Source organism: Limulus polyphemus, unplaced genomic scaffold (assembly GCF_000517525.1).
Source record: "Limulus polyphemus unplaced genomic scaffold, Limulus_polyphemus-2.1.2 Scaffold4827, whole genome shotgun sequence".
Classification (NCBI taxonomy): Eukaryota; Metazoa; Arthropoda; class Merostomata; order Xiphosura; family Limulidae; genus Limulus; species Limulus polyphemus.
In genome coordinates this window covers 31588-47895 of record NW_013670437.1, presented here as the reverse complement: position 1 = coordinate 47895, position 16308 = coordinate 31588, and the positions used below count along the sequence as shown (strand labels likewise).

At 34.6% G+C, this 16308-nt stretch overlaps 1 protein-coding gene across 1 annotated transcript in view; it reads left to right on the top strand.

Annotated features, from left to right (window-relative positions):
• The window catches only part of LOC106471740 (carcinoembryonic antigen-related cell adhesion molecule 1-like), a 59348-nt gene that overhangs the window by 19933 nt on the left and 23107 nt on the right, over positions 1-16308 (top strand). The window contains exons 4-5 of the mRNA XM_022400349.1: positions 13008-13297; positions 15101-15391. Coding sequence (XP_022256057.1) covers positions 13008-13297; positions 15101-15391 — 581 coding nt within the window. The remainder of the gene's footprint in view (positions 1-13007; positions 13298-15100; positions 15392-16308) is intronic.

Here is a 16308-nt window from a genome sequence, read left to right as displayed (position 1 = left end):
CATATTCAATTACTTCCTTATAAAAAATATTTTGAATAAACGCTTACAATAAACGATTTTTGTTTTGTGTTCTCACAAGTCTGTTGGAGATGACGATCCGGGTGAGCATGTTAAGGTGGGACGGGGACTCGAACCAGCGACCCTCAGATTGCGAGTCGAGCGCCCTATCCACCTGGCCATTTCGTGCACACGATAAACGATCTAGCCTTTACTTTGATGTATGAAAAATCGTCTTTGGTTTATAGGTGAACATGCCCCACTTTTATATAATTTCTATATATGTAGTTGTAGCACAAAGCTACACAATGGGCTATTCGTGCTCTGGCCACCACGGGTATCGAAACCCGGTTTCTAGCGTTGTAAGTCCGCAGACGGCTGAAAGGGCAAGCATATTTGGTGGGACGGGGATTCGAACCCGCGACCCTCAGATTGCGAGTCGAGAGCCTTATCCACCTGGCCAATGATGTTAAGAAGACATATGTATATGAAAATATCTTAGGGAAAAGAAGATACGTTTGTTTGTTTATAGTTAAGCACAAAGCCACACAAAGGGGTAACTGAGATCTGCCCACCACGGGTATCGAAACGCGGTTTCTAGCGTTGTAAGTCCAGAGACATAACGCAATTTCACTTTTGAAGAATATTTTAAGTTTCATTTATTTTGCTATCAGACTGATCAGATGTTTTTTTAGACACAAGTTGGTTTTAATCACTTAATCATTTCACGAATAGTCCCTCCAAAAGATAAATACGAAATAAAAATTTTAATGTACGCATGCCCAAAACAGAATATATTATAATACTGATGATCCATATATTCTAATTGTTGAACAGTCACTTTAATACACTTAACAAAGATGCGAGGCTCCAAGGCTAATATTTTTAAAAGATCTCAGTCAGAATCGTCTTCCTTTTAATGACCTTAAAATTACATTTTACCCAAATCTCTAATTCTATTTAAAAGCATCATCAGTTTAATGGCGCGTGAGATTTATTATGACCCTGTTATATTTTCTTTAGTGTTGTGTTTATGACGAATAAAATTTTATTTTTTTACAGAAAATTTACATATTTATGTTTCTTTACTGGCACGTTTATACAATGTTTTAATTCTTACACAAAAATTACAATATTAAATGGGAGTGAGGGTACTTACGCCCAAACGAGCCTTCTCAGTAGAGATTGTAATAAGTGGAGATCAAAGAGCAAATAGTTCCTTAGGGTGCCACTAGAGGGACGATAATTTATAATAGATCCACCAGAGCTTTATTTCATATTATTGATTGTATTGGACAATTATATATTTTAATTATAATATTAATGAAGTGTAATTTATACTATAAATTTGTATGTTCGGTTAAACCTCTTGGGTATAATTGATTTTATTTTGTTTCAACACATGATCAAATCGTATGTTATTCGTTTTTAATTAACGATAATATGCTTTGTAATTCAATTATTTGAATGAAGTGTATATCTCACAGTTAATTAAATAGTATTATCTACGTGTCCAATAACCAACGTAATATGGTATTTTCAATGGTTATCCACATGATTATAGAATAGTTTAAACAATTACCAAGTGTTTTATATTTGATTTTAAGAAATTAGCCTACATAGCTCTGAAAAAGTACTATATGTTTAAGTTAACTTATACATACAGCATTCAAACTCTCTCATGTGCAAGCAGTCATGTTGTTTGTTTGTTTGAATTCTGCGTAGTCCTTCCTCATTTAAAAGTGAAAGGCAACTTTTGTGCTACTCTTTACCTACGGATATTGGTATTAACCAACACATAATAATGCCCCCACGGCTGAAAGGGCAAGGATCTTTAGTGCCGGATTCGAACCCGCGAACCTCGTATTGAATCAATTTTTCTTAACATACATAATTACATACTACACTACTGGCAGCCGCGGTAACTCAGTTAAGTTGGCTCACCACATTATTCAAATATGTAATAGTCATGATTTTATTAGGCCTAACTTTTACGGATTTAATATTCTTATCTTTATTTTTCATTCATCCTAAGTTATTTTAGGATATTTAATATTTGCTGGTAACGATTATTTTAATTATCTGACCATAATTGTGATGTTACTTACAGTTAAGTCAGTAAACTAATGTTTGGGAGACAGCTTTATAAACACATATTTTTAAAAAAGAAGACACGAATAAGCCCCCACCCCGGTCTGAAAGTCGATGTGACCGAATCCGGATAAAGGTTTGTTTGTTTTTGAATTTCGCGCATAGCTACACGAAGGTTATCTGTGCTAGCTGGCCATGATTTAGGCAGCTAGTCAGCACCACCCACCGCCAACTGTTGGGCTACCTTTTTACCAATGAATAGTGGGATTGATCGTCACATTATAACGCCCACACGGCTGAAATGACAAGCATGTTTACTGGGACTCTCAGATTGAGAGTCAAGTGCTTTAACCACCTGGCTGTGCTGAGCCTTCGATAAAAGACTCGATCTGTTAATTTTAAAAACAAAACAGATTACTGCCAAAATAACTCAACCTTCAATAGTGTTTGATTACGAAGATGGGGTATTTCGGGGGTTGGCCAAACTGTGTTCTTCTTGCACGAAATAATAAAAGTCTTCATGTTCAGACAAGTATTGCACTTATCCATCTCACAGTGGCAAGTCAGCCATTTCAATCTACAGAACAAATAAAAACCGCGGATAAAATGGTTTTATAGAGCTGAGGAACCAGATGTTATATTGCGCAACATCTGCTGTCATTACCGTGTTTTGTGTGAGATTTTAGACGAGGGTATGGGCTTTACTCTTTCTTACCCCGGAGAATGTTACAAATTCTGCCAAGATGGTGAGCAATTCAGATTGCACATAGAGCTCAAATATGTATTCAGAATATATATATTTGTAAGAAAAAAATACCGGAAAAAATACTGGAACTCATCAAACATATCTTCCTAAATTGCAGACTCGGCATTGAATAATTAAACATAATATCGTGCATTTTTCTTATTTATTCGTCAGTATAGCCTCCCAGTGGCACAGCGGTATGTCTGCGGACTTACAACGCTAGAAACCGGGTTTCGATACCCGTGGTGGGCAGAGCACAGATAGCCTTTGTGTAGCTTTGTGCATAATTAAAAACAAACAAAACAAATCGTCAGTATATAATTTAATCAATATGCATTGACAATAGTTTCAAACAGTACAAATTTTAACACTACAAATTTGTATATTTTCAAATTATTGAGAAAATTATACAAATATTATAATTACAATTGAACATAGTTTCATGCAGTTCAGTTTTTCAATATTAAAAATTTACATATGGTCAAATCTTTGGGAAAAAAAACCGATGAAAGTGTTATACTTATAGTTGACAATAAGTTTAAGCAATAACGACAGTAAATATTTTTTGGCGTTTGTGCACTAAAAGACACAAAACAATATACCCAAAAAATACTTTAACCCCAACAAGTTCTGTTGTTGTCGTGTTTTTTTGGCACTAATACTACTACATATATTTTCCCAAGTAATCCGTAATCAAACTACACCCCATTTTTTGTGTGAGGGTACTCTAACCCTAAGCTAAGTATCCAAATAAATTATAACTTAACCTTACCCTAAATCTTACTGTTACGAAGCAGGCATGATTGAAAAATTAAGTCTTTTAAAAATACTTTGTTGTATGTACGTATTCCATAATGTATAAGTCCGACCTGAGCAGGGGCCGAAGAAGCCGACTTAAATTTTTCGTTTTTTATGTATGGTTCTCCAAAGGTTTCATGCTTAATTCCTTTTAAGTCGTCTTTTACCCACAAGTTATTAAACCTTTGATATCCTATACAAATATTTTATGCAAACTAAACTCAATAATACGAAGATTGTCAGAAAGGAAAAAATGTATAAAATGAAGGATTTTTTAAAGTAGTTGTTCAACATATAAAACTTTGTTTGTTTGTTTTGTTGAAATTCACGAAAAGCTACTCAAGCGCTATATACGCCAGCCGTCCCAACTTAACACTTAAAGATTTGAGGAAAGGCAGCTAGTCAACACCACCCACCGCTAACTCTTCTGTTAGTCTTATTTCGCCAACTAAAGATTAGATTGGCCGTCACATTATAACGACCCCAACGCTGAAATGGCGTGAATGTTCGGTAACGGGGTTCGAACCTGCGACCTACATATTGCAAGTCGAGTATCCTAGCCACCAGGCCATATAAAAAAAAAGGAGCATGTAGCATTCACTGTTTTTATGCGCTATCTTAAGATGAACTTTATTCTATACACACACACAAAGCAGCACGATTGTTTTCCTTATAATCATTCCAGTCTAAAACTTTTCAAACATATTTTTTTTATCATATAAATCAAATTAACCAAGTCGAAAGAATAACAACGCTTTCCATTTTATGTTTTTGTCAAATGACACGATATGGCCTAATACGTGTTCTAAATATATAAGTACTGTATAACTTTCCATCAAATAAATCAAATTACAAAAGCAACCTTTTCAAAATAGATTTTTCTATTACATATGCTAAGTTAAACTAACGCTCAATACTTACCATTTTATGTGTTATCAATATGGTAACATCTGGTTATATATCGCATTTTATTTGTTTACAGAACGCCCTCTTTTTTTTTGTTCTGTAGAACATTTCAATTTATTTTAAATTACAAACACAAAGCACTTGACATAGGATTATTGAGGCATCTTATTAGCACAGCTTTTTGTGCTAATACCTACAGAACTCACATAACACATATAAAAGTTGCTAGTCTTTATGATATTAGAATAGAACCCTTTCGATATAAAATTATAAAGTCGGTTAAATATCACCTATAAATGGAAGCACATTCCTTTCACGTTGTCCTGGAGATTAAGGCGCTCGACTCGCAATCCACATCACCGAACGTGCTCGCCCGTTCAGCCTTGGGGACGTTAAAAGGTGACTGTTAATCCCACTATTCGTAGGTAAAAGAGTAGCCCAAGAGTTGGTGTTGGATGGTGTTGACTAGATGACTTCTCTCTATCATCATTGCTAAGTTAGGGACGATTAGCGCAGATAGCCCTCTTGTACTATCTATTTATGTTATAAATACTCGTTAAACGTAAAATTTTTGATGAACTTGTACGACTAAATATTTTGGTTTACTATGTAAGTAAGATCACACAATTTACGATTAATTTATAATTGTTAATTGCATATATCTCCTTATCATACTTAAGGTAATGAGTTAATTGAAATGAATCAAGTTTTATGAAAACAACAACAAAACATATGGTCGCCGGGCCTTAAGAATAATGCTTAATAAGGATTTTAAAAAAATGTTTTGACTTGGCCAGATGGTTAGGACGCTAGACTCGCAAACTGCGGTCGCGGGTTCGAATCCCCGTCCCACCAAACATGTTCGCCCTTTCAGCCGTGGGGGCGTTATAATGTGACGGTCAATCCCACTATTCGTTGGTAAAAGAGTAGCCCAAGAGTTGGCGGTGGGTGGTGATGACTAGCTGCCTTTCCTTTAGTTTTACACTGCTAACTTAGGGACGGCGAGCGCAGATAGTCCTCGTGTAAGTTTGCACGAAATTCAAAAGAAACCAAACAAACTTATAACTATATTTTTCAAACAACCACAAAGATCTCCAGTCCAAACAAACTGTACAATCATATCAACAGATGTCTGAACAAGCTAGATTTACTAGCTCTCAACATCGTAATCTATTTAATATATTTATAAAATTAACAAACAATATACTTTGCTTATACAGGATATCAATGATGATTTTCGAAGTTGAGATTTATTACTTTTTAATATTCTTCTTCCAATATTACAATGCTTCTTATAAAACACACTTAGTGAACTGATTATTTTCACTATAATACAATATCCACATTCCACTGCAGGCTTGCTCGGTTCATTGGTGCCTCTGTGAATTATGAGAGAACCTTGGAATTTTTCTAAAACACACTTAGTGAACTGATTATTTTCACTATAACACAATACCCACATTCCACTGCAGATTCCAAGGTTCTCTCATAATTCACAGAGGCACCAATGAACCGAGCAAGCTCCTCCAGTATTCCCAGTTACTCCTATATTTACTCGGAGTGGTGTTTGTACTCACAATCAAATACCTGTTAGAACACTACACTTGATATCAGAACACATGTGCTATGTTGGCACCAATGAACCGAGCAAGCTCCTCCAGTATTCCCAGTTACTCCTATATTTACTCGGAGTGGTGTTTGTACTCACAATCAAATACCTGTTAGAACACTACACTTGATATCAGAACACATGTGCTATGTTGGTCTTGCTAGCTTGTGATGAAACTTAATCGGGCTCTTGGTGGGTGGGTACTATTTAGACCTCTTCCTTCCTCCTGCACTGGTGTTATTTGATCCCTTTTAGTCGGCGCCATTTACTGGGAAACATTTATAAATGCTGAATATCTCATAAATGAGGGTTCTGTATTTTTGCAAAATCACTGACATAATTACATCATCTTTGCTTTATTTGGAGTGTCAACAGTCATACATTTTACAAATAGTCCCATATATTCCAATACTTGTTTATTAGGTAATATATTTAGTATTTATTAAACATAAAAACCCTTCCAATACATAATACATACACAACACAAATGATATGACTAGGTGAGTCTAGTATTTAGGTGGCTGATTGCTATACTTATCTATATATATATATAAAATACAGATATGTGTCTGTCTGTCTCTCCGTTATGTAACTACTCCTAGGTCGCTGGGCCAATTTCAACCAAACCATATTGGATGATGGTTTGGAACAAGGGCGTGTTAATGGGGATTCAAACCCCTCCACAACCTATTATTGCTGATATTGAGCAGTTATTATATTTGACTCAAGTTAACGTTAACTACATTCATAGATGGCGCCACGTTTTTACACACACACAAACTTTATTAAATTTTCTATAACACAACACCCACACACAGTATGGGGGAAGGCACATAAATGTCTTATATATCGCAGAGAGTGCGTCAACACTCTCTATGGAGCAATACAATTAAAAAATGGCTGCCACTATTGCAATAATACATAAACTCATTTTAAGTTTCTACTCCATCAGCCTGCCCCCAGTGGCACAGCGGTATGTCTGCGGACTTACAACGCTAGAAACCGGGTTTCGATACCCGTGGTGGGCAGAGCACAGATAGCCCTTGTGTAGCTTTGTGTATAATTAAAAAACAAACAAACAAACTCCATCAGCCACAATGAGGCTAATATCAAGAGCCATTTCTTAAGTTATACCCACCTCCTATTTGGAACCGTGACCTTTCAACTTCGACCCCTAAAACACTTCTGTGGCCATTGACCGTCAATTAATTATTCACGTGAAACACTGTGGAAGGATATTAGAGCTGGGCGTTAAAAACGATTAACAGAAAGCACACCTACCGTCACTAGTTTGGCCGATACCTCTTTTTACAAATTCACACTGACCATTACATAGTGTATACCATATTTTAAGTATAAAGATATTGAGTTATTAAAGTTTATACAAAACTTTTCATGAAGTTATAATGAATAGTGTAATAATATTTTATTCATCATAGCATCCAACCCATGTTTTATAAGGATGGGTATCTCAGTTTGTAATACATATTTGTAGTACATGGGGGAGAGGAACTTAGGCTTATTTCCATAAAGTATGATATCACTATCTAGTGAACGTGCTTGTTCGTTTTTGTTTAGAATTTTACAGAACTAGGTGACCGATCTATTCAGGAGTCTATCGTTGAGTTCGTGTATCTTCGCATAACTGAATAGGAAAACTAAACTCGTTATGCATGGAACTTTATACGCTGTAGTGAAAATTGAGTTTTGTAGAATTTGAAATTTCTATTTGATAATGTGCGGGGTGACGTTAATCCAAGCTGGACAGGCGTATTCGCCTACCGGCAGCATGTACCGTTTGTAGATTTTTACTATGTTTCTCGGCGATATGCCTGTGGTCTCCCCAGACATACTCCTGACGTGATTCACTCGCTTCCAGATTTTATTTCTCAGTTCATTTACGAGTGTTTGTCAGGTTAGTTTCGAGTCGTAGGTAAGGGCCTATAAATTTTGCTGATGTAGCAGTCTGGAGGAGGGTTTCATGTAGGTAAACACGGTTTTGTTTTTTGAACTCAGTTTGATTTTGTGAACATGAGTACTTGTGTTTTTGGTACATTAATTTTTCTTCTTTTCTTCTGGCAGTCTCCTATTATGTCATTTAACGTGGGTTGTAATTTTGTGGTTGCTATGGAACGTTTCCAAATTGCTACATCAACCGCAGATTGTGAAGTAAAACAGAGACTTTTATATCAGTTAATAGCGTATCGCTTACATTCGTGATGAAGAGTATGGGGCTAACAACCCATCTGAGAGGGACACCCACCTCAGGAGTAAAGCACTCTGAGAAGATGTCCTCTATATTTAACCGACATTTTGTATTATCTCAGAAGTTGGATAACCAGCGAATAATGTAACGTCCGGAACGTTAAACCTGAGTGCCAAATTGTATCTAATGCTTTCTCTAGGTCGAGTAAACGATGCCAGATTAACATTTAACGACCTTGAAAATCTACCCTAAAAGCCAGTCTAACTGGAGCGTTTTAGCCCTCTTGGTATCTTTTGATGGTGTGACTATGTCATATAGATAAGGACTCCCCCGTGTCATCTCGAGTCCGCCTTCCAAGTTTGGTCCTCCTGTCTCAAAAACTATTCGCAAACAAAGAAACAAATTCACAAATACTTAGCTTGAATTAAATCACTATTTCTAACAAATTTGTTTTAATCTTCTAAATCAAGTTGTAATTAGATTTTTATATTCTAGTGAAAATCCCTTGTTTTTAATCCTCTTTTGATAACTGAATTTTGTTTAGATAGACATAATTCTAATGTAAGTAACATTTTAGACCTCTAAATAGTATTGTTATTAAGCAACATTTTAGACCTCTAAATAGTATTATTATTAAGCAACATTTTAGACCTCTAAATAGTATTATTATTAAGCAACATTTTAGACCTCTAAATAGTATTGTTATTAAGCAACATTTTAGACCTCTAAATAGTATTATTATTAAGCAACATTTTAGACCTCTAAATAGTATTGTTATTAAGTAACATTTTAGACTTTTAAATATTACTGTTATCACACATTTGTTGAGATTATGATACATTTTACACCTCTAAATAGTACTGTTATCACACATTTGTGGAGATTATGATACTCAAAGATTTTATGTAATGAGTTATGTTTTTAGATCAATACTTTCAAAATAATCTCTAGTCATTTACAGTAAAATTTCAAGGTAGGAATAATAAAGGACGTTCACGTTAACCAAGTAACCAAAGGAAACAGAAGCCATAGCACTTGATAATTAATTAGACGTGCTTTTTGATATTGGTTGGTACATATATCAACCATGACAATTCTGATAAACTTCTAAAATAAACATTTGTTTCCAGCTCAGACATAAAAACACCAGCAACTGTACTATACATCAAGATCATCATCACGCGGGTTTCAGTTTTGTACAAACAGGGTTTACAGTACTGTATTAACCTTACAATAGAACGAAATCTATCTATAGAGCTCAGTGTGTTTGTTTATTAAGAATAACATCATTTTGTATACATTTACTATTGTTTATGAAAATATTTATTCAGTTGATTTGGTATAAGATGTTCAAAAAATCTAGTTTCGTGTCCATCTTAATTGGATTAATCACTATCAAAATTGTAATTTAATAACAAGAGCTCTCAACCATTTAGTGACATAAGCAAATGTATACTATTCATCATCCAATAAACAAAGAGGGTGGAATGACTCATACACTTTCTTCGTCTGTTTACATTGAATACACAAGGGTTGGTTTGTTCTAGATTTGATATAAAACTTATACTATTTATCATCCAACGAACAGAGAGGGTGGAATGACCCATACACTTTCTTCGTCTATTTACATTGAATACACAAGGATTGGTTTGTCCTAGATTTGATATAAAACTTACACTATTTATCATCCAACGAACAAAGAGGGTGGAATGACCCATACACATTCTTCGTCTGTTTACATTGAATACATAAGGGTTGGTTTGTTCTAGATTTGATATAAAACTTACACTATTTATCATCCAACGAACAAAGAGGGTGAAGGACCCATACACATTCTTCGTCTGTTTACATTGAATACATAATAGTTGGTTTGTCCTAGATTGTAATAAAAATTAGTATACATTTGATGTTCAGTTTTTGGAAATTTTGAGTTCAAGTAAAAGGCGCTTGGTAGGCATATTCTAAACAATCACCACGTCCCAGTGTCCCATGTGTTTTGTTTTATTTGTGCAATCACATGATTGAAAATGTAGACATTCTGCAGATATTATAGCACTTGACAGGAAGAACGCTGTGTTATCCGCATGAGTGTTCGTCCTGAGGATGATGGGTATTGATCCTGTGAAAACATATGTCATTCACTTTTACCAAATGTCATTTTCAGGACCACCTAATATTAATACAAAGAATGTCATAATTACGCATTTCACCGTTTACTAATCATGATGTTTAACTTCTAATAAACCACATCATTTAGTTCTATATTTATGTTTTTATATCCAAACTCCAATTTAGTTTTGAAAGGCAGAACTATTATAATAGCACTTTGTTGAAATTAACAATTTCATTTATCGAAAAATATTGCTTGCATAGTGTGCTTTCTCGATTTGGTTGTTGTAAAATTTGCAATCAATTAAAATAATGCTTTAGTTTATTTAGCTAAGAAGTAACCGAGACACACGAAAGACTCCAAGACTAAATGCACACATTGTCTTTCTAACAGTGGAGTGATTACGTTTATAAAAATATTTCATTTCCATTCATTTAACACACACACACACATAAAAGGCATACAGAAATACTTCATAAACTTGAAGATGAGTAATGAAATATATACAGTTCTTTCGACCAGTTTCACATTTAAAAACAGTGATGACATTCCCTACCCCATGAATGGATATGGGGGACAACGTTAGCCTGAACTTTACATTAAATTTACACACACTAAAACACAGGTTCTGGTTTGTTCTATAAATATAGTCACTATCACATTCAAAACCTAACCCCAAAAATTAGGTCAATTCTGAATACACTTACGTTTTACGCATTTTTTTCGATAAACAGAAACGAGTATTTTTCCAAGTTAATAATTCAGCTTTCTTATCCATATTATTGCAGAGTTAGAGGTGAACATTTGATGAACTGTGGAACGCATGAAAGCGTAACAACATATTGATAAGTCGAACAACTCGTGGATAAAATGAGACGTACTTTCACTGACAAACAAAGTTTTAAACTCAAATATCAAATTCAAAAAATAATCAAAACATGTTACTCACAAATTAAGCTACGTTTAGTATTTACTTCAACACTTAGAATCTATGTAAGTGTGATAATACTGTCTGTTGTATGTCCATGTAACTATTTCGCAGGGTGTGGATGAATCTTCTCCAAGATTGGTATGGAGGTTCATTAGATCCATGCGGGGGTACGTACAAAATTTCGGTTTTGTATTTTGAATTTTTTACGCTACTTTGCCCCCTGTTGATGAATCTTCATCAAATTTGGTAAGAAGATTCATTGGGTCCATATAAAAATTTTCAGTTTTGCATTTTGCGTTTTTTGGGCGTTTTTGAGTTTTCGCGGTTTTTTACCACTACTTCCTCCCCCTGTTGATGGATCTTCACGTTTTATCGTACGCTCCATTATATCGTTACCGTTTAAATCTGTTTTAGTCTAAACCTCCGATTGAATACGAAAACTCGCTCTATGCTAATGTTGTTTTTTTGTAGTTCGAGTATTATGAACTAACCTTTTTTTTAGATATTAACGCTGATGATGGAATTTAAGGAAATTCCAAAACATTCGTATTAAAGATGTCTTTTGGTATTACTGTGTTTTTAATATTTACTTTTCTGACATATTATTTTTCATCTTGAAAAGACATTAGTTTTTGGCTGTATTCTTGTTCAATTCTTACTGCTTGACTGAACACACGCTAAACAGTAACATGTGCTGTTGTAATTTACCTCATATGCCACGCTCCACTTAAGTTACTCTGATAGTGTTGCTTAATAGATTTCCATTAGCCACGAGACGTGATTAGGTAGTTTGTGGAAAAGTCAGTTCATATTATTTCAGTGTTAAAATTTTCACTAACACGTCCCCCGGTGCGACAGCGGTAAGCCTATAAGTTCTATCCTCGTGGTAGACACAAAAGGTTTACCCAATGTGGCTTTGTTATAAAGAAAAAACAAAACCATTAACAAAATTGATTAGACAGTTTAGTATGTCTAATTTTATTATTTTTTAATTTAATTTTTTATTATTGTTCTTTTATTATAGTGATTATTTTGCATTTTTAGCTCAATACATTATTGGAATTACGGCCGAAAATATTGCTAACAGTTAGGGTACCCTAATGATGAAACACTGCATTCTAATCCTTATAAATAGGGACTTAAGAAAGTGTACACTTAATTAGCTATATTAGCCGAAAATATTGCTAACAGTTAGGGTACCCTAATGATGAAACATTGCATTCTAATCCTTATAAATAGGGACTTAAGAAAATGTACACTTAATTAGCTATATTAGCCGAAAATATTGCTAACAGTTAGGGTACCCTAATGATGAAACATTGCATTCTAATCCTTATAAATAGGGACTTAAGAAAATGTACACTTAATTAGCTATATTAGCCGAAAATATTGCTAACAGTTAGGGTACCCTAATGATGAAACATTGCATTCTAATCCTTATAAATAGGGACTTAAGAAAATGTACATTTAATTAGCTATATTCATTACTGGGTTGATTTCTTATTATCGCTCTAATTATGTAGCATGCTGGGATTGGAAGTTCGTATTAAATACATATGAGTCATTGCAAACTCTCTGTAAAATACATTATATCAAACTTTTTCTACTAGTCAGACCCCTCGAGGTTCATTTAAAAGAAGGGCGCCACTTTTCAGCTGGGAAGCCTGCAGAAATCGAATGTTTTACAGCTGGTTCACGCCCTCCTGCAAAAATATCCTGGTGGAAAGGTAATGTGCGCCAAATGACCGCCAAGTCTGTAGTGTCTGTAAACGGCAACGCTACAACAAGCATCCTGACATTTACGCCCAGCATGGAAGATGATGGAGTTTACCTTTCTTGTGCTGCAGAGAACCGGCTAGTACCAGGGAGTGATATGGAAGATGGAATTAAGCTGGAAATACATTGTAAGACATTTTATATCACTAAGTCTTAGAACTAGTGATTCCTAACGTACAGATTTTTCAAACTCATAACCTGTGTTGTCAAGAAGTAGAATAATATCTTAATATAAAATAACATACTCCTAGAGATAAATTAAAATGTCACGAAACATTAGGTCTTATTCGGTATATGGTGCTTTTATGACGATAGATGTGAAACCGGTGGATGTGTTTAATCAATTTGACTCAAATAAGTTGAACTTGAAACAGAATGGAATTGTTGAACTCGAACTATAAAAATTTTATTTTAGAATATTTGATACTTAACAATTAGATAGAAAACTAACATTGAAAAAGCACCTTGATTGTGAAAGTTAAGATCGTTGCTAGTTAAAAAACTAACATTGATAAAACCACCTTGATTGTGAAAGTTAAGATCGTTGCTAGTTAAAAACTAACATTGATAAAATCACCTTCATTGTGAAAGTTACTTAAATTAAAATATAAACAATATATGTTTACATAGTTCTTTGATTAGATTGAAAATGAGTTACTTTTTATTGTTTTATATTACCAGTTACTGTCTCATCATGCTACTTATATTTAATGGCACGTGGTACTCTGTAACCGGATATTTAGAGATAACGTTTAACAATACACTGTGTAACCGGATATTTAGAAATACTGTTTAACCTAGCACTCTATAACCAGATATTTAGAGATACTGTTTAACGTATCACTGTGTAACCGGATATTTAGAAATACTGTTTAACCTATCACTGTGTAACCGGATATTTAGAGATACTGTTTAACGTATCACTGTGTAGCCGGATATTTAGAAATACTGTTTAACGTATCACTGTGCAACCGGATATTTAGAGATACTGTTTAACGTATCACTGTGTAACCGGATATATAGAAATACTGTTTAACGTATCACTGTGCAACCGGATATTTAGAAATACTGTTTAACCTAGCACTGTGCAAACGGATATTTAGAGATACTGTTTAACGTATCACTGTGCAACCGGATATTTAGAGATACTGTTTACTTTTCACAGCATTCAAAGGATAAGTGAAAGAAGATTACTTTCACCCACGTTGTTTGATAACAAACTTACTGAAGGAAATGCGTAAATAAAATATTGCTGTTAGCTGATAATATTCTAATTTCACTCAGTTACATTATATTATAATAGCTTTATTTACTACTTAAGGAAGGTTATATTTCGTTCATCTGTTATACAAGCAGAAGTAAACACATGTTTTGTCTAAGGGCAGTTGTTTATCATGATAAACATTTTTGAAACGTTTCTATCTTGTTAAACAACGTTGATGTCGACTATTACGTTGATCTACGACATATCTTAAATAACTAGCATTCACAGAATAATAAACAATGTGATAAACATGCAACTTATAAAAAATACTAATCAATGATGGAAATACGTGTGATTAATACAAAAACATGTTATTTGTCAAGTCTAAAGATAAAACATGGTCTTAACTGTTTTTTGAGAACCATAAAAATACTATAAGACAATGGTTTTTAACCTTTTGTAGACTATGTTCCACATGTGTAGCCAAACCCTCCTCCAAAAAATATTTAAGATAGTGTCACCAAAATGAAAAAAAACAAATCTATCTGATATAGAATAATGCCATTCAATGTTGAAGACAGTAAATAGGTTAAGATTTCGCCATAGGAACAATTAAACTTTATTAAATCAAGAATACAGAGTCAAATAAATAAATATTAATTTGAAGGCCGTGGATATTATGTTACTACTCGTAATACGTAGCAAATTTTCTCATTTTCTTTCCAAGATGCCCCTCAAGTATTTCTACGTCTTGGTAGTAAACTTCGACACAGTCATATTCAAGAAGGTAATGACGTTTACTTAGAGTGCAACATTAGAGCGAATCCAATAGCGACGAACATCGGTTGGACATTTGAAGGACAGGAAATCTACACTAATACTACATTAGGAATCATCGTGAGTAATCAAACCCTGGTTCTACAGAAAGTTCAGAAGGCCAGTAGAGGGCACTATACATGTACTGCTACTAATACTGAAGGACAGGGGGAGAGTAACAACATCTTCCTTAGGGTACAGTGTAAGCATAAACCTAATATTGTTGTCATGTTCTCGTTAGTGTAAATTACGTAATAGATGTTATAAATATATATATATATACTAATATGTGTAAAAACATTATTTCATCAGTTAAGTAAATATCAACATCAAAAGGAAGGACTGCTTTAAAAACAGCAGGACCGAACTAGTGTTGAAAAGCATTTGAATTATCAAAACAAGCCTTAATAACTACGACAAAAACGCTGTATAAGTTAAACAGATCACCAGGACACAGGCTATAATGTAGGATAAAAGATGTGTTCTGGCTTTTGGAGTTGACTGCGGAAGTGGGACTCGCATGTCGGTGAGTTTGTTTGTTTGTTTTTGATTTTCGCGCAAAGCTACACGATGGCTATCTGCGCTAGCCGTCCCTAATTTAGCAGTGTAAGACTAGAGGGAAGGCGACTAGTCATCACCACCCACCGCCAATTCTTGGGCTACTCTTTTACCAACAAATAGTGGGATTGACCGTCACATTATAACGCCCGGGCCTAGGATACACCGTCTACCAGTCTAGTCTTATCCTCCATCCGCTGGTCTCACATGTTAAATAAATAATAATAAACATATTTTAAATCGTTTTTATTTGTCAACTGGTAAATAAAAGACAAAATTCTTTTAAAGGTCATCGCGAACTTTGTATTAGTATTTTAAAGGCAGTTGTGTGACGATAAAAGGAAGCCACAGGAATTCGCTGGGAAGGCACCGTGGGAAGCATATAGAGCACAATTTGAGCTACTGCCAGAGATGAATGGATGGACAGAGGAGCATAAAGCTGTATATCTGGCAACGAGCTTGAAGGGACAACCACTGGAAATACGTGGACAGTTGACAGCAGCCGACAGACACAACTATAGAGCTCTGGTAGAGGCTCTGGAACTCAGGTACGGAACCCAT